The 19,691-nt window shown below is 51.9% G+C and overlaps 10 protein-coding genes across 10 annotated transcripts in view; 4 read left to right on the top strand and 6 right to left on the bottom strand.

Annotated features, from left to right (window-relative positions):
* Positions 1 to 553: 553 nt before the first annotated feature.
* On the bottom strand, positions 554 to 1,450 carry BDV17DRAFT_285815 (uncharacterized protein; the record flags this gene model as incomplete). The annotated part of the gene is made up of 4 exons (XM_073760776.1): positions 554 to 670; positions 732 to 1,229; positions 1,289 to 1,330; positions 1,397 to 1,450. 4 exons carry the CDS (start codon positions 1,448 to 1,450, stop codon positions 554 to 556), a joined length of 711 nt encoding a protein of 236 aa, XP_073620907.1.
* A 532-nt stretch (positions 1,451 to 1,982) lies between these two features.
* On the bottom strand, positions 1,983 to 3,257 carry BDV17DRAFT_278450 (glucarate dehydratase family protein; the record flags this gene model as incomplete). The annotated part of the gene is made up of 1 exon (XM_073759538.1): positions 1,983 to 3,257. One exon carries the CDS (start codon positions 3,255 to 3,257, stop codon positions 1,983 to 1,985), a length of 1,275 nt encoding a protein of 424 aa, XP_073620906.1.
* A 518-nt stretch (positions 3,258 to 3,775) lies between these two features.
* Positions 3,776 to 5,466, top strand: BDV17DRAFT_296874 (major facilitator superfamily domain-containing protein; the record flags this gene model as incomplete). Its single annotated transcript, XM_073763396.1, has 3 exons — positions 3,776 to 3,955; positions 4,011 to 4,770; positions 4,837 to 5,466. The coding sequence occupies 3 exons, from the start codon at positions 3,776 to 3,778 to the stop codon at positions 5,448 to 5,450; spliced, it is 1,554 nt and encodes a 517-aa protein (XP_073620905.1). The 3' UTR covers positions 5,451 to 5,466.
* A 198-nt stretch (positions 5,467 to 5,664) lies between these two features.
* BDV17DRAFT_278448 (uncharacterized protein) lies at positions 5,665 to 6,847 on the bottom strand (the record flags this gene model as incomplete). Its single annotated transcript, XM_073759537.1, has 5 exons — positions 5,665 to 6,108; positions 6,198 to 6,281; positions 6,316 to 6,364; positions 6,464 to 6,611; positions 6,697 to 6,847. 5 exons carry the CDS (start codon positions 6,845 to 6,847, stop codon positions 5,665 to 5,667), a joined length of 876 nt encoding a protein of 291 aa, XP_073620904.1.
* A 1,660-nt stretch (positions 6,848 to 8,507) lies between these two features.
* BDV17DRAFT_248269 (uncharacterized protein) lies at positions 8,508 to 9,532 on the bottom strand. The gene is made up of 2 exons (XM_073756078.1): positions 8,919 to 9,532; positions 8,508 to 8,850 (listed from the first exon to the last, which is right to left on the bottom strand). Exons 1-2 carry the CDS (start codon positions 9,498 to 9,500, stop codon positions 8,788 to 8,790), a joined length of 645 nt encoding a protein of 214 aa, XP_073620903.1. The 5' UTR covers positions 9,501 to 9,532; the 3' UTR covers positions 8,508 to 8,787.
* Positions 9,533 to 10,250: 718 nt separating this feature from the next.
* Positions 10,251 to 11,544, top strand: BDV17DRAFT_248267 (PQ-loop repeat-containing protein). Its single transcript, XM_073756077.1, has 3 exons — positions 10,251 to 10,526; positions 10,576 to 10,845; positions 10,933 to 11,544. The coding sequence occupies exons 1-3, from the start codon at positions 10,492 to 10,494 to the stop codon at positions 11,504 to 11,506; spliced, it is 879 nt and encodes a 292-aa protein (XP_073620902.1). The 5' UTR covers positions 10,251 to 10,491; the 3' UTR covers positions 11,507 to 11,544.
* A 1,123-nt stretch (positions 11,545 to 12,667) lies between these two features.
* On the top strand, positions 12,668 to 13,612 carry BDV17DRAFT_296873 (dihydrodipicolinate synthase family protein; the record flags this gene model as incomplete). The annotated part of the gene is made up of 1 exon (XM_073763395.1): positions 12,668 to 13,612. The coding sequence occupies one exon, from the start codon at positions 12,668 to 12,670 to the stop codon at positions 13,610 to 13,612; it is 945 nt and encodes a 314-aa protein (XP_073620901.1).
* A 1,294-nt stretch (positions 13,613 to 14,906) lies between these two features.
* BDV17DRAFT_296871 (SDR family oxidoreductase) lies at positions 14,907 to 15,935 on the bottom strand (the record flags this gene model as incomplete). The annotated part of the gene is made up of 3 exons (XM_073763394.1): positions 15,547 to 15,935; positions 15,110 to 15,478; positions 14,907 to 15,048 (listed from the first exon to the last, which is right to left on the bottom strand). Exons 1-3 carry the CDS (start codon positions 15,843 to 15,845, stop codon positions 14,907 to 14,909), a joined length of 810 nt encoding a protein of 269 aa, XP_073620900.1. The 5' UTR covers positions 15,846 to 15,935.
* Positions 15,936 to 16,451: 516 nt separating this feature from the next.
* On the top strand, positions 16,452 to 19,004 carry BDV17DRAFT_278445 (Zn(II)2Cys6 transcription factor; the record flags this gene model as incomplete). Its single annotated transcript, XM_073759536.1, has 5 exons — positions 16,452 to 16,549; positions 16,621 to 16,823; positions 16,866 to 17,349; positions 17,413 to 18,290; positions 18,409 to 19,004. The coding sequence occupies 5 exons, from the start codon at positions 16,452 to 16,454 to the stop codon at positions 19,002 to 19,004; spliced, it is 2,259 nt and encodes a 752-aa protein (XP_073620899.1).
* BDV17DRAFT_248262 (uncharacterized protein) overlaps positions 18,520 to 19,691 on the bottom strand; it is a 2,715-nt gene continuing 1,543 nt past the window's right edge. The window contains exon 3 of the mRNA XM_073756076.1: positions 18,520 to 19,655. Coding sequence (XP_073620898.1) covers positions 19,248 to 19,655 — 408 coding nt within the window. The 3' untranslated portion in view covers positions 18,520 to 19,247. The remainder of the gene's footprint in view (positions 19,656 to 19,691) is intronic.

Genomic DNA, 19,691 nt, shown 5'->3' with positions numbered 1-19,691 from the left:
TGGAGCTCCACCATGTGTCGTCCACCTTCCCGGTCATGTCACACACCACATCTTCCCCGCTTTTCCATAGATCAGCACGAACCACTTTACCTGATAGAAGGAATGACTCTCGGGCCATTTGCCAGAGATTACGGTGAAGGACGCGCAATTTAAAGCAGTCATACGTGGAAGAGCGACCAACAGTTGCCCTTGCCTCAAAAAGGACCATATGGCATACTCCATCTATAAGGAAAAGTGCGAAAGTAGGAAGGTGCTATTGATGGTTTGAGCTTGCCCTCCCGTATAAAAAAAGCAAGTTAAGAGAAGGTCGCTTCGCGGGCAAGAGGTGTCCATTGCTTATATGCCAGTTGAAATCTCACAAAGGGAGCCCCAGCGCAGCTACGCTAAGCTGATGCCGGTACCTATACTGATATCTTCTGGATTCTTAAGCGAGTAAGTTTAGTGAAGACAGTTGGCGCAATTCCGGATAACTGATGTGACATTGTGGTACAAGAAAATATCATTACTGTTTGAGATATTAATGTAGTAGCTTACTGTACTAAACACCAGGTTCTCACTTCTGCCCTTCCGGCTGATACACCAGACAGGCCTGCTCTGCGGAAGACCCCTTCGTCGCAACAACCTTGCACGTCAGAAATATTCCGCTTCCTATCTTCTCAACAGCCCAAATCTAGCAGAAACACAGTCAGAAACTACAGACCATGGCCACCAGTTAACACATAAGTACTCACCTGTTCAACCGTCCACCCCAGCTCCTCACACCGTATAAAATCCTGCACGAAAGCCTTCTCCCTCGCTGTCTCCCCACCCCCCTCCGCCGTCTCAACTGGCGCAGAAACCGAACTCCCCAAGTAAGCCTCCACATCCGAACGATCCTGTTTGCTGCCAGCCGTCTCGACCTTCAGAACGGGCCTCACGCGCCCCTCGCCGTCCTTTATACCACGGACAAACCGGCTTCGAACAAGTAATGCGGAGCCGGAGACTGCGTCGACCTGCGACGTCTCTGTCCAGTCTAGGGAGCGGGTTTGTTCGACGCCTGGGAAGACCCCGCGGAGGCCTTGTTGTGCAGTTATACGTGTGATGAGCTCGGTATCGAGATCGGAACCGCTGCAATTGACGCTGGTTGTTGTGCCTGTGAGTGGGGGTGTGGATGTTGAGGTGGATTGGACGATCTTGAGTGTGACTGTTCCTGAAAGAACGGCTTTTCGGCGGAGCCAGCCGATTCCTTGCTATACATACTCATGGTTAGTTGTTGAGCACATAGAGCAAGGCAAACATGACCACAAACCAGCTTCAGTGCTGCATCCAGGTTCTTCGATTTCGACTTGTCCTGTTCAATGTCGGTCAGTCGAGTCAGTTAGGGCTCGCCTCACTTTGAGAGCGGGAAAAGACACACAATTGTCCAGTCGCCGGTCATATTTCGGATGGTGATGCTCGGTGCTGAGGACATCTTGTACGATTTAGAATATTAGGTATGAATTAGAGGTTAGGAGGGTAATTATTTAGCGAATCTCACTCGAGCGAGAGCTGATTTTAAATAATGTTTCCGATCGCCAGGCACCTCGCCGCCCTACCGAGGCGAAACAACCTGAAACCATCGGGAGATCTGCCGAATTTTTGAACGCCTGATGGCCGTTAAAAAGATGAAACTGGGGCGCACGGCTTGTTTCAGCGTATTATTGGCCTTGATATTGCTGGAAAACCGGTTTGACGTTGCACCTTCCAAGGCAACCTGAGAGTGAGGCCTGCTCTGCAGCAGTCTTAATCTCGTGCCAACCGCGCTGAAACCAGGCAATCGTAGATCGTCGACCCTGAATCTTGGAAAGTCGTTTACGATCGCCTCGCGTGATGGACTACAAGCGTATGCTTCTAGGAGAACAATGTGACGTGTGAGTTGTAGCAGTGGCATGATGGTTCATTGGAAGTACAGGCCCCGGTTCCAAAACCAAACATCGACAACCCTACATACCCCGTATTGCTTCCTACCACTTGGGTATACTAGCCGAGAACCTCGGCTCGAACCTCCTCATATAAGACGTATCATCTCTCTTCCTCAGCCCACAGTCCAGATATTGCCGATGCAACCTCGCCAGTTTCGCCCTATCAAGCTCAACACCCAACCCAGGCTTCGTCGGCACAACAACACCCCCATCAGCCCACTTCAAACCCCCATCAACGATCACATCCTCATCGCGCCTCTTCCACGGCCAATGCGTATCACACGCATAATCCAAATTCGGCGTCGCAGACGCCAAATGCGTCATTGCCGCCAGCGAGATTCCCAAGTGGCTGTTACTATGCATGGACAAGCGCATGCCCCACGTTGCGACGATATTGGCAAGCGTCTGGGACTTGCGCAGGCCGCCCCAGAAGTGGTGGTCGGAGAGCACGACCTGCACTGCATCCTGCGCGATCGAGGGCGGGAGGTGTGAGAAGGCGACGACGGCCATGTTGGTTGCAAGGGGCATGGTTGCCTCCCTCGCGACGGCTGCCATGCCTTTTATTTCGGGGGCCGGGTCTTCAAGGTACTCGACTATCCCGGCTAGTTCTCTCGCGACCCATTTTGAGGTTTCGACTGTCCAGGCTGCGTTGGGGTCTAGGCGGAGTGGGAGGCCCGGGAATGCAGCGTGCAGGGCCTTTATGGCGGCGACTTCTTGTGCGGGTGGGAAGACGCCGCCTTTTAGCTTGATTGCCTTGAAGCCGTACTCGGTTATGATTTTGCGTGCTTGTTGAACGAGGCCTTCGGCGTCCAGGGCGGCGCCGTATTCGTCGTCTGGCTGGCCCGGGTGTCCGGCCCATTTGTAGAAGAGGTAGGCTGAATACTGCACGTTGTCGCGGACACGACCACCCAGGAGATCGCTCACGGGGATACCGGCCAATTTACCCTGGATATCGAGACAGGCGACCTCGAACGGCGAGAAGACTTTATCCGCGACAGATGCGGTCGTCACCATGCCCGCCATACCGTCGCCGCCGCTTGTGGCGTCAGTCGCGAGACTGTTGGTACATATTGCGTAGATCGTGTTTGTGTCGTAGATAGATAGCGCAGCAGATTTAATTACGTCTGCTGCTTTTTGTAACCGGTCGAGATGGGCTGAGTCGCCGTATGACTCGCCAAGGCCGTATGTGTCGTCGGTAATGACCTCGATGATGCTCCGCAGCGCGAATGGCTCGTGTACACCGACACTGTTCAGTAGGGGCATGTCATGAAACGCCACTGGTGTGATGACTATATTCCTGATAACAGCTTTCGCCATGTTGATCGTCCGCTCTGTACGAGTAATTGGTAATGCCGATGCAAACAGCTTATGCCCCTCCCTCCGTGTCGGAAAACATGGCTTAGTATATACTCCCCCAGTCGGAGAAGATTCCGCATATCCAGGATAAAGAACAGTGACGGCCGGGGAAATTGCGGGGAAACTGGAGACACCTTCCCCGGAAAAGAGATCAGTTACCCTTTACTTTCTCTCTTATCCGAGCGATCTGCAAACACGGATGGTTGTATCCGTCTCTTCTAGGGTTATGGTTGGTCGCTTATCCGCACCCCGCCTCCTGCAGGCAGTCTTGGTCTCCCTCTTCGGTCATGGCCGGGGAAGCCAAGTCTTTGCTTGTGGGGATTGCACTGTCAATCCGGGGAGAGCTGGGTGGTCCGGTGTGCGATCAGCGGTGCCAGCTCTCTGGGGTATATATGGCCCCTCTCCGTTGGGGTCCTTGGAGTGGGCATTGCCGCAAACTCTTCTCTCCACAAGTCCAACCCACGCATACCAGCTCCAACATGGCGGAGAGAGACTCGATTGTCAAGGGCGATGTCGAGAAGGCCATCGACGAGAAGCCCGCTCACATCGAGAGCGCCGTCACTGAGATCGGCACGTTTCGCGTTGTCGGGTTGAGTCCTGAAGATGCGGACTTTTATACGAACTACCCTGAGGAGAAGCGGATGAAAGTGTTTCGCAAGGTGAATCGTCCTTCATGTAAGCTACTTCTTGATCTTGCTAATATGGGCTGCACAGGTCGACGTCCGCCTAGTCCCCATGCTAGCCCTCCTCTACCTCTGCAGCCACATCGACCGCGCCAACATCGGCAACGCCAAAGTCGAAGGCATGGTCGAAGACCTCAACATGAGCGGCGTGCAATACAACACCGTCCTCGCCATTTTCTTCGTCCCCTATGTCCTCTTCGAAGTCCCCAGCAACGTGCTACTCAAGAAGTTCAAACGTCCCTCAACCTACCTCGGCATCCTCGTCGTATCCTGGGGCATCGTGATGACCTGCACCGGCCTCGTCAACAACTTCGGCTCCCTCATGGCCGTCCGCGTCCTCCTGGGGATTTTTGAGGCTGGCTTCTTCCCCGGTGCCATCTACCTCTGCTCGTACTGGTACATGCCCAAGGATCTCGCGCTGCGGATCTCATACTTTTACTGCGCGAGTGCGCTGTCCGGGGCATTCTCTGGTTTGCTTGCTGCCGCGATTGCAGAGATGGACGGTGTAGGCGGGTATGAAGGGTGGCGGTGGATTTTCATCCTGGAGGGTCTCGCTACCGTCGTTATTGGCGCGGCCTGTTTCTTCATGCTTATTGATACCCCTGCGCTCTCGAAGCGGTGGCTCGAGCCAGATGAGATTCAGTACCTTGAGCTCTCGATGTTCATTAAGCAGGGTGGGCGCGTCGAGCACGAGGAAAAGTTCAAGTGGAAGGATCTAATGATGGTTCTTACCAACTGGAGGGTCTATATGCAGGCTTGGTTTTTGTTTGCGCAGTCGGCGCTTTCTTATGGTATGCTTTCCTCTCCCCCATGCACAGTTTTTCCTTTGGGCAAAGGCCTAACGTGATTGATTCCAGGCACCAAGTTCACCCTCCCCACAATCACACAGTCCATGGGCTTCAGCGATACAAATGCCCAGCTAACCAGTGCACCACCATACGTGGCAGCCGCGATCTCAGCAATTGTCTTCGCCCGCTTATCAGACCACTTCTTCTGGCGAATGCCCTTCGTCGTAATTCCCATGCTCATCGTCATAGTCGCCTACTCAATCATCATCTCACTAAAGGGCGAACTAGCCGATAACATGGGCGTCGCCTACTTCGCCGTCGTCCTTGCGGTAATCGGAATCTACCCCATCCAAGCAGCCGCGGCCTCCTGGAACGCGAATAACATTGCGCCCGCCAGTCGAAGGGCAATTGGAATTGCTCTTATGAACTGCGTTGGTAATGTTGGTGGGATTCTGGGGAGCTTTATGTATCTTGAGGATGAGAAGCCCAAGTATTACACGGGCTTTGGGATTAGTTTGGCGCTGGGGGGCACGGGTGCGATTATGGCGTTCTTGCTGGAGTGGAGCTATAAGGTTGCTAATAAGCGCAAGGAGGCGATTGCTGATGAGGCGAGGGTTAGGTATACTGAGGAGGAGCTTTTTGATATGGGGGATCGGTCGCCTTTGTTCAAGCATGTTTTGTAAGGAGGGAAGAAGCAGGGATGAGACGGGGCCTGGGTTCTGGGACAGATTATTGTGGTATTGATGTTTAGCCTGGTAGTGAATAGCAATGAGGCTTAATAGCAAACGATAACTCATGTCTGGAGACAAGCTCACCAATTGGCCAAATGACATAGGGCTGCATGCCTTCGATTTCTATATATACCTCCCAAAAACGAACCACAACATAAATACTCCCCTAATGCTCAACCCGAATAACAATCTTCCCAGAATGCGACCCAGCCTCCAAGTACTTAAATGCTTCCTTGACCTCCCCAAGCCCAAGTACCATACAGTTAACCGGCCGAATGCGGTTCTTCTCTATATACCTAACCGTCTCCTCAAACCGATCCGTCGGCACATTCACAAACCCCCTAAGCGTAAGACACCGGCTAATAGTCAGAAAATTGATATTCGGCTGCTCTCCCGCAGCCTGCGTCTTGCCGGATGTATATCCAATGCAATTAATGAGGCCGCCATAAGCGGCGCACGGAAAGGCCTTCTCTAGGCCTCGTGAACCGCCCGTCTCGAGGATTATGTCCGCCCCATGGCCGTTTGTAACTTCCATCATGTAGCTCTCCCAGCCTGCGCGTTCTTTGTACTTGACGGTAAAGTCGGAACCAAAGACTTTTGAACGGGAGAGCTTTTCGTTCGACGATATGTTTATAACTGATGTACGTGAGTTGGCATCCCCCCCACCAACCAAAATGCATGCATGCATGATGCGTAAACAGTCAGGTCAATAAACCATCCATACCTTTTGCACCCAGTGCCTTCGCAATTCAACAGCCCCGCAATACTCACTTCCCCATTCCCCTACAGGAGAATATGCTCATCTCCCCCCAATGACAGGCTGCCCAATTGCCCTCCCCCCATTAATCGCCATCCAAGCCGTAACACTCGCGATGGGAAGCGTGCACGCCTCCTCACCACCAAAAGCCCCTCCGGCGTCCGAACCGGCGCATTCGGTTCAAAAGCACGATTCGTCGCAGGGACACCAGGCTGCGGGAGCCCGAGCGCTACTGGACAGAGCCTGCTCACTCAACTGGCCGGTTTTGTGTGCGGGCACGAAAGTCGACAACACGCGGTCGCCGATTTTCCACTTGGTTACGCTGGTTTCGATGCCGAGAATGGTTCCGGCCATGTCTGAGCAGGGGGATTATTTCAGATGTTGGGTTACGGAGGTTAGCTAGTTATTTATAGTATCTATTATGCACAAAAGGATGGATACCTTCCATGTCACGGTAGTCCAAAGAGGCAGCATTTACCTGTACGAGAACTCCATCTGGACGGGGCGAGTGACGTCGGGTCGGGATTCCACGTTTCGTGAGGCCGTCAATTCCGACGGAATGGGAGATATACTGCGTGGTTGTGGAGCTCATTCTGTCGAAGGTTATGTCTGATCGCAAGATCAAGTTTTTGCGAAGCACGTATTACTGACTTTGAGTGCTATCGTGGGTGCATCACCAGTTTCTATGGGGAATAGCATTTTATGCTTTTCCGACGGCACGGAGAGAGATTGACATTACCAACGTACTGGCATTTGTAAGCTCTAGGCCCATGGTTTGGTTATCTATCTAGCGATGAATGAAGCAACACCTCCATTATTATCTTGGAGAGTTCCGCGGAATGGCTTGACATTTTCGGCATCTTTTCTCCAACCGGCCTGAGGCGGGGATTAGAGGGGACTGCCTGCCTGTCTGGGCAATTCGGTATGCCGGCCCTGCCCAGGGGGGTTCCAGGTTCGCGCCTTCTACGTGCGAAGTCGCCTTTTTAACATCCTGCCTTCTAGCAGTCTTTAATTTTGAGTACAGCGGTTAACAGGCAATCATGGCGATAACATAACGAGTCGCCATGCTGGATTCCAGGGCTCAGTGTTTCCTTTCTTTTGTCTTTTTGGGCATATTTGATCTAGAATTAATTCTACTTCAGCAGAGTAGATTTTTGGCCGACCCGGGATAAACAAGTTACCTCACTTTTCTGGTTTTGCATGGCAACGAGAAATCCCCGTACAAAAGCAGAGTATACGTATTAGGTGGAGTTCTGGATTGAGCTTTATAATTTGTTGAGCTTCACGGTAATGTTAGACTTGCATCACACAGGAATACTGAGAGCTGGGATGTCGCGTCGATTTCCTAGTAAGTTGCCGCGCATCAGCAGGCCGTCAAGGATTGCCTTGGATTGAGATTGTGACAAGCCTGTAGTAGATAGCATCAGCGCGAGCTTAAAGACAAGAGGCTAAATTCAAAAACATTCTTTCTCTGCTGCTGTACAGTAGCATTCTCGCAGTAATTCCTGATATTCGGTCCCTGTAGGCTCTTTTTATGTTTGCTCAATACCTCAGATATGTGACGTTTTAGTCCTTCTTTTGCTGCTTTGATGGATTCCGTGGCCGTCCCGTACGTCGGGAGTAGGTTACATTGTATCCATCTTGCTCGCGGCGCGTGGCCATGACTCCTCCAAAAATCGCGGCCATCGCGTACACCAGTCCGTCGCCATCCGGGGGCACTTTGCCAGGGATTTTACTCCTGTAATCCTCACTCGGCCCGAACCTACAAGGACATTCCGCGAGCTGCGCCTCTTCAGCCGCTGAACGCGCCAACCCTAGTAGGAGCCCTTCAGATGGAAGAAACTTAAAAAGCCCCCGAGTGTTGCAACGCAAGAGTTTCATCGGGCAAGGTCGGCTGGTTTAGAATACGCGGAAGATTACAATGCCTTAAACGCTAGCGCCTTCAGAGCACCTCAGTGACGGCGGTTTACCATTCTGCGCTGGGTCCGTTTGCGCTTCAAGCTTCAAGCCGCGCTGCGGCATCTGAGGGAGGGTGCAGGCTGCGGGCCGAAAAGACCATAAACCTCAGCGCCTCCGCAGGTGCTGTGGTCCAGACCGGAAGAGAGAGAGGCGGCACCATCGGGACTTTATCGGAGTCAGATTGGACGGTGCAATGGTCCTTGCCGGACTAAATGATACAGCCATAGGAGTGGAACTGGCAAAGAGAATACTTGTTGGCAACCGGATAGGCACAATGTAGGGAGTGATACCGCAACGCAAATGCGGGTGTTTTGTTTTCCGCTATATCATATGATCACTGGACAAATCGCCTCGGATGATATGACATCAACGTTTGGTGATACATAGTGCTCTCGACGTCATCTAACCGGTACCAGGCTCCCACACATAATCGGCTGCCGTAGAATATCCGGTCTGACACGGTAACTAACCCGCTATCCCGCCGCAAATCCAGAAACGCCAGCCAATGTGGTTCTCGGTGATCTGTCGTATTCTTTGCCATTGCACCTGAAAGAACCCTTGAGGCCGCGTCCATCAAACCATATAAAGGTGCATTTCAGAGAAAGAGTCAGAGACAACAACTGCGAGGGTCGCAGCCTATACAATGATAAGTCAGCCCGCAACTCCTGCAACACCGCGTACCTTCATCAAGTAGGTGTACTTACCAAAACAAGATTTATTTCCTCCACAACATCTACATCCCACTTCGGAGGTGTAACCTTGAACGAACTCGGCGCATTATGCATCATATTTGTGCAGGTCATTCTCATAACCGTCATATCACCAAGCGTAACAGTATAAGTACTCCCCCACATATTCAGCGACCTGGTTTGCAGTTGAACCCCAGCCGAAGACTCAGTTTCGAATCCACGCTCGTCACCGTTCCATGACGCCGCCGCGGGGTTCAGCGTGATACCCAATTTCATACCAAGGTAATCATAATGTACACTGAAAAGCGTCTCCTTCTCTTCACCCTCGCCGCGGGTAAGAATCCACGCCTCCTTCTTCGAGGAGAAATTCCGCTGCAGGTGGCATAGATGATTCCCTTGCCCGTCCTTGAAAACGCGGTATTTCCCGCTCAGTCGCGTTTCGACAGTGAATAGTGGAGCGGTGGCTCGATCTGTTAATGTGTGGATTGTGTATCCGCGCCCGGTGTTTTTGAACCACGACCAGAAACTTTGGTTTAGGCGGAAGGCGGTTGGTTCTGTGCAGGTGTATTGGCTGTCGAAGAAGGCTGGGAGGAGCATCGTTGTAGGCTAGGTGAAATGTTTGAGGCAGGGTCGTAGTTGTTAAGAGGAAAGATCGTCGAAATTGTCTGTAAAGCAGGTTATATGCCTCTTATGTATACTGCGGTTGATAGGGTGGGGGCCGTTGTATCGGGCGCATCCCTATGGCCGCATGTCGGCGCGTTTTTACAATTAGAGACTAGCCTCTACAGTGTATATTATAGGGTCTTGGTACGCTAGCCTAAGGCCCTAAAAGAGAATGGAGATGGAGACGTCATAACCGAGTCCGAATGCGACAACTTTTGACACATTCCGATAGTCCCTGATTTGGTCGCTGTATATGGTTTCTCGCATGCGTATTCTGCCCAGGAAAGGAAACGTTTACTATGTAAATGCTAATCGTCCACAGTATGCTCTACAGACGAGGATCGGGCACGGGAAGCTCCGAATCATGGGAGCAGTGCCTTCTAGCAGCTGCGTCCCACCGACTCAGATATTAGGCTCGTTATTACTCGTAATTAAACGCTGTCGAGGCTCAAAGAGGACAGAGTCAATAGAAACCTGATGCCAACCGTAACTCCCACCTAGGCCACGTCGAATTCCTCGTAGCCCTGACTTGCCATCATCTTGGCTGCAGCGAAAGCCTCTACCCTATACCCCTTTCAGGCAGTGCGACTGAGCCAACCGGATCACGTATCGGTTGTTGGCTACGCGCGAGCCGAATAATTAGTTACCCGAATAAAATGGGCGCCACTGGTAGACAGAATTATTCGACATCAACTGCTAGGAATATAGCACAAGCAAGGTACTGTGGAAGAAAAACCCTTGTATACATGCCACTTGGTTATCAGCAGAAAAGCAGGGATAGTGGCATGCAACCTACCTAGGTACCTAGGCAGACAGATCACCGTCAGGCAACCTAACCACAATCTCGATACGTGAATTTCGCATCCGCATCGTAGATTCAGTGTTCGCGCATCAAGCTACCTCGATCTGGAATTCAGGTTTCACGATGGCGTACAAAGAATGCTCAGATCATATTCGAATGTATGCTACTCCCATCACAAAGCTCTCGCAAAGAAGCTCACAGTCCCAGAACCCTGGTCGTTCTAAGCGCCCTCTCGTTCCTCCCGCAACTGATCCGTCTTCGGTCAAAGAAGAACACCACGGGATTTTCCGTCGGATACGTCCTGCTCAATCTCTTCGCTGCAACGGAACAGCTGACTGTCGACTTTTCCGTGATGATCATGGGCAGTGTTTACGAGCGCGCGGGCGCGGGCGAAAGCTTCACGCATGCACCACCGAGTACCGGGGACTGGCTCAACTTCGCCCAGGTCATGGTTGTATGGTTTATGTTTAATATCCTGTAAGGAATGATCCCTAGACGTCCTTAGCTGAACAGAACATCCAAGGTCGCTATCATATCAGTGGCTAGCAAACTAAAAATCTCTAGCTTCGCAGCAACCCTCTACTACCAACCTACCGGCCGCCGCATCGGGGGCTTCGCCAAAACCTACATCATCTACCTCTTTATCTCTCTTGTTCCAGATGTCATTCTTGTGGGCACCATCTTCGTCTCCGAAACTAAACACCGGCCGCGCCAAGACTTAATCCAAGCGTTCTGGGCAATCCACGTCCTCCTCTTGAACCCAGTGGCGGCATTCCTCACCATCGTCTCCGCGCTGTGCGAAACTGGCCCGGTATGGCGGCACCCGGGACCAGAATCGGCGCTCAGTCCAAGTGGTCTATTTATTCAGTGCCTCGTCTTTGCAGGGGTAGCCGCGTCGTGGGTTTGGCGGGTTGCGGCGTATACTAGGTCCGGGAAGAGCTTTTTCTCTCCTGAATGGGAGTGGTATTTCGAGTACGGATGGCCGGTTATAGGTAATGCGTTTTTCGCCGGGGTGCAGGGGGTTCTTTTCCTTTGTGTTTTGTATAATCGGTGGAAGAAGTGGAGGAAGGAGATTGTGGTAGATGTGGATGCGGACGAGGGCACTGCGGGGGAGCGGGAGCCTTTGCTGAGTGGGTAAAGTTTTATAGACCCATTCGGGGCTATCTTGCATATACTGCATTTGTGTCTTACAAAAACCTTGCTTCAACTATGCAACTCATCCGTCGTAATTCCATTTTCATCCGCAAACGCATAGCAATAATCGCCAGCCATTGCCTTTTTGTAGACATCCCGCAACGCCAACACAGCATCATACGTTAGCCTAATTTGCCATCCCACGGGTGCCGCTAGCAAGCAAGGAGCTCCAGGCGTAGATACTGGTGGGCAAGATATTCTTGCCTGGGGCACAGGCGCAGCAGCAGGCTCGTCAGTCTCGGACAAGCCAAGGTCACCGTTGAGTTGACAACCATATCAATGAGGCTCTGAACATCGTCTTACGTGCGACTATGTGGTCTGGCGGAGCCTTGGGATGCGCGAGGTGGCGGGGAGGCTAGCGATGCTTTACGTTAACAGTAAGGCTATAGACGATGTAGGCGAAGCAGCGGAATAAGTTAGAGAAACAATGTGAATACATGGCACTCTTTCATGAAGAAAGTGCAGGCCCTCCTACCTGGCCGTACTTGTAAACTTCACGTCGTGAGACGACTCAACCGTAGTATATCACCTGCTTTTCCGCCAGCAACGTAGATTTCTCGGCCCTTGCAGGCTCGAACTCCCCGACATATTTATGGACCAAAGCAGTCTTTCCCGTCACATTCGTGCTACTCGCATATCATTACCGCGGGCTATCACTATTTTCTCCGTGAGAATCCTCCATGATCTGCAGCACAGGTTTCCTTGAGCGGGGAAGCGGATATGCAACTGTTGCTTTTCCGTCGACTTTGCATATCCGTGTCCCGCTGCCGGCCGGCTAAAATCGCCCAGCGGCAGCCACCTCTCAACCTCACAAGCCCTACACATGAAGTGCCCTACATCGCAGGGCCTTGAATGATCACTCTCGGTCGACTTCCGGTGCCCACAGCTAGCGGCACTTCTCGTGACGACGGATAATCTTCAAGCGAAAGAGAAGAATCACAGTCCAGGCACCAGAGTATCTCACATATAGTACGCTTTTCCCTTCGCACCTACTTCACTATTTTGTGCTCTCCTCAACTTGCTTTCAAGAAATATACATCATTTATTCTTCTCTCATCCTTCAACCCCCAATCATCGCAACCCACCGCGCATCGTATATCCAAAAATGACCCATTACAAAGTTCCCCCCTCAGGCGTCTGGGCCCCCGCAATAACATTCTTCAACCACGCAACCGATACATTGGACACAGCCTCCCAGTCTCAATACTACACCTACCTGTCCAAAACCGGCCTATCGGGCCTCGTAGTCCTCGGCACAAACTCCGAAACATTCCTGCTCACGCGCGAAGAGCGCAAAACGCTCCTCGTGACAGCGCGACAGGCCGTCGGGGACATATTCCCCATTATGGCGGGTGTATCGGGTCACAGCACGAAGCAGGTCCTGGAATTTATCAACGATGCCGCGGATGCAGGGGCTGATTATGCGCTCTTGTTACCGCCTGCATATTTTGGGAAACAGAGCACGTCTGAGGTCGTGAGGGGGTTCTTTGAGGATGTGGCGAGGGAGAGTGTGCTCCCGATTGTGATTTATAATTTCCCCACGGTGTGTAACGGGGTCGATCTTGATTCGAAGACGATTGCAGATCTCGCAAGGAAGTTTCCGAATATCGTCGGTGTCAAGTTGACGTGTGGGTCTGTTGCAAAGATAACCAGGCTGTCTGCTGAGTTGCCGGCGGGTTCGTTTGCAGCGTATGGCGGGCAGAGTGATTTCTTGATCGGGGGGCTAGCGGCTGGTGCGGTGGGGACGATTGCCGGGTTTGCGAATGTGTTTCCCAAGACGATTGTGAGGATTTATGAGCTTTATCGCGAGGGGAAGTTTCAGGAGGCGATGGAGTTGCATAAGAGGGCGGCGCTGGCGGAGCAGCCGTGTAAGGCTGGGATTGCGAGTGTTAAGTATGCGGCTGGGATTACGACGGCGAAGAAGGCGGGGATTGAGGGGGCGTTGGAGAAGTTGAAACCTAGGAGGCCTTATAAGGGCTTGGATGATAAGGGGAAGATTGCGGTTGTGGAGGGGATAGAGGCATTGGTGGGGGTTGAGGAAGCATTGTAGGTTGACAATAGCCCTTGACTCCATTAATAGACACAAGACACTATGGTAACCTGATTATTGTACTTGACAAACTCCAACGCCGACAGGTCAATCGCTCGCATTCCTGCATCCAGTTCGTAAAACATGATTAGTGCCTAGACGAATTATACAGTTGTCTCAGCCCCTCCACTGCCTCTCACAACCGGGGCAGAGATGGCTTGAGCCTGTACTCGAGATCAAATGGTGAATTTCGCGCACGATACTCTTATACCCATTGTCATCTCGGCTGGTGAATCTGACCATGTCCTACTCAAGTCAATGAAGCGCCAACAGGACAGTCCAGAACGGGTGCACCTTGGCTCCCCGTCAATAGTCCATGACTCCTCGGGAACGACACAAGACCGAACCATGGGCACTGTTTGGTAGAAGCAGACAATCTGGATCGCTCGTCCTTGCACTTCTCGAGGAGGTTGTAGAAGACACGTCGCATCTCATGAAGTGCTGGACCAAGGAGGCTTACTATCCGGCATTTGGCAGGTTTGAAGATGTTGAGTAACTTGGCAGATATATCTCCCAACAAGCCCGGGCCCTGATAAGATATGATTATAAATTTCAGTGCGATCCATTGCCTTTTCATGAATCCTATAGCAGCATGCCTTATCAGGTGAAGGGCAGAGGGGAAGCGGAGGGGTATGCAGATGCGGTTGGGACTACAGCTGAGGAGACGGAGCCTTTGTTTGTAAATCAGGATATAATAGTCGACATGTAATGTATCATGGTACTGACCTAAATGAAACTGGATAGGGTATGCTGGCGCCTTCCCTGATTGTAACTAGGGTTATGGCATGATATCGCGCGTCACTATCTGGCAGGATCTTGAAGATGTAACTTGTACTCAATCGTCAGCACCGCTGTATTGATCATGATCAACCACTGCTTGCCTCGTCATAGGTAGTACGGCATCTAAACGCAAAATAACTGCGACGGATGACTTTTCCATTCGGACAAATGCCGTTGACACCCCTCTTCTGTTTCCACGCAAGCACCTCTCTGTACGGAAATTTTGACACTGTCGACAAGATACCTATCCAATGGCCTCTCCCCTACCAGTACAAGACGACGGGCTTCTATATGGCTATAGAAGAGGTCGCCCAATGCTCAAGAACAAGGGACATCTACGCTAACGAGACATATTCCCCGTAGCGCCGAGAGAAAAGAAGAAAAGAGAATATGCCACGACGTGAAGTTCTCGTCTATTTCTATCAACACCCAACCGGTATCGGTACCACAGACATATTGAATTTGACCCTTTCATTCACCCCTTCCGATGCATGATCGTGGCGCTCGCCTGGTGGTTCGGGAACAACAGTGTATCCGCAACAACGACATTCTCCCTCCTCCCAGCTGTAAACACAATCACCTCGGCGATATCCTCTGGCGTCAATGGCTCGCAGCCCCTGGGATGACAAAGACCGTCAGGCATTTTCACCATAATCAGCTCTGGAAAGGGAAACTCACGCATAAACTGCATCCGCTTTACTCTTATCCCCGTAAAACCTCACAACGGAGAACTCCGTCTCCACCTGCCCCGGATCAATCGTGATGACCCTCACGCGTTTTGAAATAAGCTCTTTCCGCAGACTCTCACTAAACGAGCGCACGGCCGCCTTGGTAGCACAGTATATCCCACCGCCAACATAGGGCTCTCGTCCCGCAATCGAGCCAATGTTGATGATGTCGCCGGCTCCTTCGCCGTTGTTGCGGGCGAGCATAGAGGGCAGAATCGCCTGTGTTATATTTATCAACCCGGTAACGTTTGTCGCGAACATGATGTTCATGTCTTCTTCGAGGATTTCTGGGGCTTTAGCGACTCCTTTTACGAGGCCGCTGTTACCGGTTAATGTTAGCTTACTGCTCATGCTCAGACTACAGAATTGGAGCGATTGTGAACGCACGCATTGTTAACCAGCACATCGACCTCCTTGAATTCAGCAGGCAGGCTTTCTACCAGCCCCCGCACTTCAGCTGGGTTGCTAACGTCTAGCTGCACGGGATGTACTTTGACACCTGGGAACTCATTGGTGATTTCGGCCGCTAAGTCATCGAGGCGGTCGATGCGACGAGCTGTAAGAATCAACCTGAGACTCTGCGGAGCGGTGCGCGCGAATTCGATCGCCGTGGAACGCCCGATGCCGGATGAGGCGCCGGTTATGAGGACGGTTTTGCCCTCTAGGCGTTTTGAAACTGCAGACATGCTGTATCTTGGTTACGTTGATGCTAAAAGCGGGAATGAGGTCTTCATTTATTGCTCCGGCGGCGGTCGTCTTGTGCGTTAAGATTGGAGGTGATGGTCTAATATATTTCGGGAGGTATTCGCACCTACCGAACACTGTCGTCACTCTCCATCCTGAACGTCTTTTCCGTGTGGATGGCGGATGCCGAGATGGAGTTGGTTTAGGAGGCCGGAGCCGGTCCCTAGTTCCACAGAGGACGTCCTGTAGCTCGATCCGCAGTTACTCCGGCATGCATCCACGGTAGACCTCCGAGACTGAGACTGAGCTCCTAACCCTTAAACTTGTGATGGCCATAGCTCCGAGGAGACATACCATGCCACGACTCCAATCAACAGGACGAGACCAGTCGGCAAGCATCAGATGACAACGGATAAGCAGCCGCTCCCACGCCAGCTTCCCCGCATTTCGGACGCTTTTCCGGGGTCGGATATACAGCGCATCCGTGACCTTTTTCCGCATATATTCAACCTCTTTTCTTCCGTGCGCAAGGGCATCTTCCGTCGCTCCTTGAATTTTCTTACCCCGCCTGGAAATAGAGAAAGCGGATTCCTTTACCCCCCGTAGCCATGCCGCCGCCGCCGCATACCCCAGCAATCACCACCAGGAAGCGGAGAAGTAACAGCGAGAGAGTTAGGGTTACAAGGGCATGTGATCGGTGTAAGAGGTGATTCCCACCTTTCCAGAGCCCTAACCAACCTACGTATCGCATGCACCATACTAAGCTTGCAAGCCCAGGAGAAAGATTAAATGCAACAACAGCCAACCCTGCCAATTCTGCATCCGCGCAAAAACCCGCTGTACATTTGATTCATCGTACGCGCGAGGCCGGAAATTCCTCATTCCCTCCGCGCACGATGACGATGGCGACACCAGAAGTCCCTCCCACCCAGCATCCGGATACTCCGCTATCCTGCCCAGCCCGGCAACAACACAGAATAGTCAACATCACGTACAAGCCCAAGTAGACAATTACAATGGAGACAACGACACCAACCCCCTCCAAACCTCCACAACGACAACAACAACATCCTCCCGCCTCTCCCCCGAGCCCTCCCAAACAGACCTGCAGGGCCACTACATCGGCCCGGCATCAGGCGTCTCCTTTCTCCTGCGCGTCCAAAAGCGCCTACACCAAGCAATCTCCTTCTCGCAACCAGGCAGCATCTTCACATTCGGCGACGCCCCGCTGAATCATCTCCCCGACTTTGACCCCTCCTTCTGTATGATGCTGCCGCGGGCGGACGCGCAAAAGCTCATAGATAGGTACTTTGACTTTGCGATGCCGACGTATCGGTTCCTGCATCGTCCGACAGTCCAAGAGTGGTTTGGGGAGTTTTATGATACGCTTGGTGTTATGCGTGATAAGGGGAGTGCGCCAGCGAAGGTTGCGTTGTTGTTCATGGTTTTTTCTCTAGCGAGGGTTTATATGCCTGATGATGAGAGGCCCGGGCCGATGGATCTTAGGTCTCTTATCCTTTACCCTCTACCTTCTACCCTATTCTGAAAACAGCACTGACGTAAGATTAGTGCGCGCTACTATCTAGCAGCCGAACACCAACTCACCAAAGAAAAGGGCTCGATCAGGCTAACGAGCGTGCAAGCCCGGCTTACACAATGCTACTACCTCCTCACCCAATCGCGGATCAACCACTGCTGGAGTCTGTTCGGGACAGTCTCGCATCTCGCGCTTGCGATTGGGCTGAACAGGAATAGACGGCCTGACCCGGGAAGCGGGATTAGTCCTGTTGAAGCTGAGTGTCGACGCCGGACATTTTGGTGCGCGTATACGCTTGACGCGTACCTTAGTGCTGCACTGGGACGGCCGAGGTCGTTTCACGATGAGGATGTTGATACAGAGTTACCTGCTTGTGTGGAGGATCATGAGCTGTTGACACCACCATTTACAAACCAAACCCCGGCGCGGAGTATCAACAGCCACCCAAATAAATCCCTAACAACAATGCTCGCCCCCATAGCACACATGAAAATCGCCCGAATAATATCGCGCATCCTACGGGACCTCTACTCCATCCGACCGCTCTCCGAAACTCGCCGCCTCTCCGCCGCGCATTCAATAACGCGTGCCCTCGTCGCGTGGCGCGCAGACCTAGCCTGGTTCCTGGACGCGGATGTCCTCAGCGCGTCGCTGATCATGCCGATATTCCAGCGCCAGAGAAACGTGCTTAACCTCACGTATTGGCATTCGATCATCCTTACGCATAGGCCATTTATGCTAAGTGATTTTGGGAGGTTGACGACAAGGCGAGGCGAAGGCTCCAGTTCGAGTTCGACTTCGCGACAAACTGAGGAAAGTGTAAAGCAGTGTCTTCATGCCGCGATGAAGACTGTGGAGATTATAGACCAGATTACGCACAATCGGCAGCTGTTTCGCGCTTTCTGGGTAAGTACCTAATGACACTTTAAAAGAGAACGATCACATTTCTCTCCTGTCCTCTCCAGCCCTTTTCTTTCACCCGTTTGATTTGGAAAGCTAACCAAAAGTCTCTTCATATAATCAGACAGCCTCCTACATTGCTTTCAACGCAACGATAATCCTCTACATCTACGTCATCCAGAACCGCGCGCATCTCCACGATAGCCGGAATAACGACTACTTCGCGGCCGCAACAAGATGTCAGTCTCACCTTTCCGCAATCGCAGAGAAGGGATCCCTATCTGAGCGGTACGTCCTCGTGCTAGAGGAACTCCGAGTCGAAGCGACCCGGCAAACCAGTTCCAGTCCTGCTTCATTTCAGGCGGGCGGTATTGCACATGCACAGTTAAACGACGATGGGACGATCCAAAGGCGGGGAGAAGGCCAGGGACACAGAGACTTATCCGATTCAAATGGGGGTGCAGGTGTAAATGATACCGGCACCTTTGGTCTTCTACCAGGTCATAATAATGACGCGAGCCCGCAAACCATGACGACGAACTACACGGCAGACTCAATGGGAGATCAAGGGGTGGATCTAGACGTGGGCGTAGATGCCAATGGGATGGGCGGGATAGGGCTCTCCGGTATTGATTGTCCAGGCTGGGGACAATTCACCTCGATGGTCTCGTCCGGGTTAGGGAATATGGATTTCTTTTGGGGAGACGAGGCGTTGAGATTTTGATAGAGACTTTGAGTAGAAGATGAGCTCAGTTTCTGAACGTTGAATATGTGCTTCATTGCATTAATGTATTATTGTCGAGATGGGTATATATATATAGTATCACATCAAATAGATATCTCACGGAAGTGCCAATAGATGCTCGCTGCTAGATAAACAAAGACAATATCGCATGATGTAGTTGATTACTCGTGGCGCGAGTTCGCCTCACCTCATATCACCATATCAAGTCACATCACGAACTCCCTACCGCGCCGGGTAAGAGTAGTTCTGGCTCGGTTGGTACCCGCCAGCCTGATAAGTGTTGTATGACTGGCTGTTGTTGGGAACTTGATGCGAGTACCCGTTCGGACTCGCCATGGGAGGATGAGACGGGTACGCAGGCGAAGGGCCTGCCTGGGAGATAACCGTTGCAGTATGGGTAGGCAGAACGCGGTAGGCAGCCACCTTTAGCGCAGCGTAGAACGTAGCGGCGAGAAAGAAAGAAGCGAGGAAGAACAACGCATGTTGTTTGTCGAGCCAGGACTGAGCGTCGGCGTCGCTTGAGATTGCATAAGGGTCGTAGATGAAATTGAAATCCACGTAACCCCCCATTTCCGTTAGGGTAAGGCCTAGGGCGCAGCCTATGAGAGAAACGACCCAAATGGTGATGTTCTGTGTTTTTTTTTTTTTTTTTTTTTTTTTTTTTTT

This window comes from Aspergillus undulatus, assembly GCF_047715775.1.
Source record: "Aspergillus undulatus strain CBS 261.88 unplaced genomic scaffold BDV17scaffold_1, whole genome shotgun sequence".
NCBI classification, from domain to species: Eukaryota; Fungi; Ascomycota; class Eurotiomycetes; order Eurotiales; family Aspergillaceae; genus Aspergillus; species Aspergillus undulatus.
The sequence above is the reverse complement of the archived record's forward strand: the minus strand, read 5'-3'. Positions and strand labels throughout refer to the sequence as shown.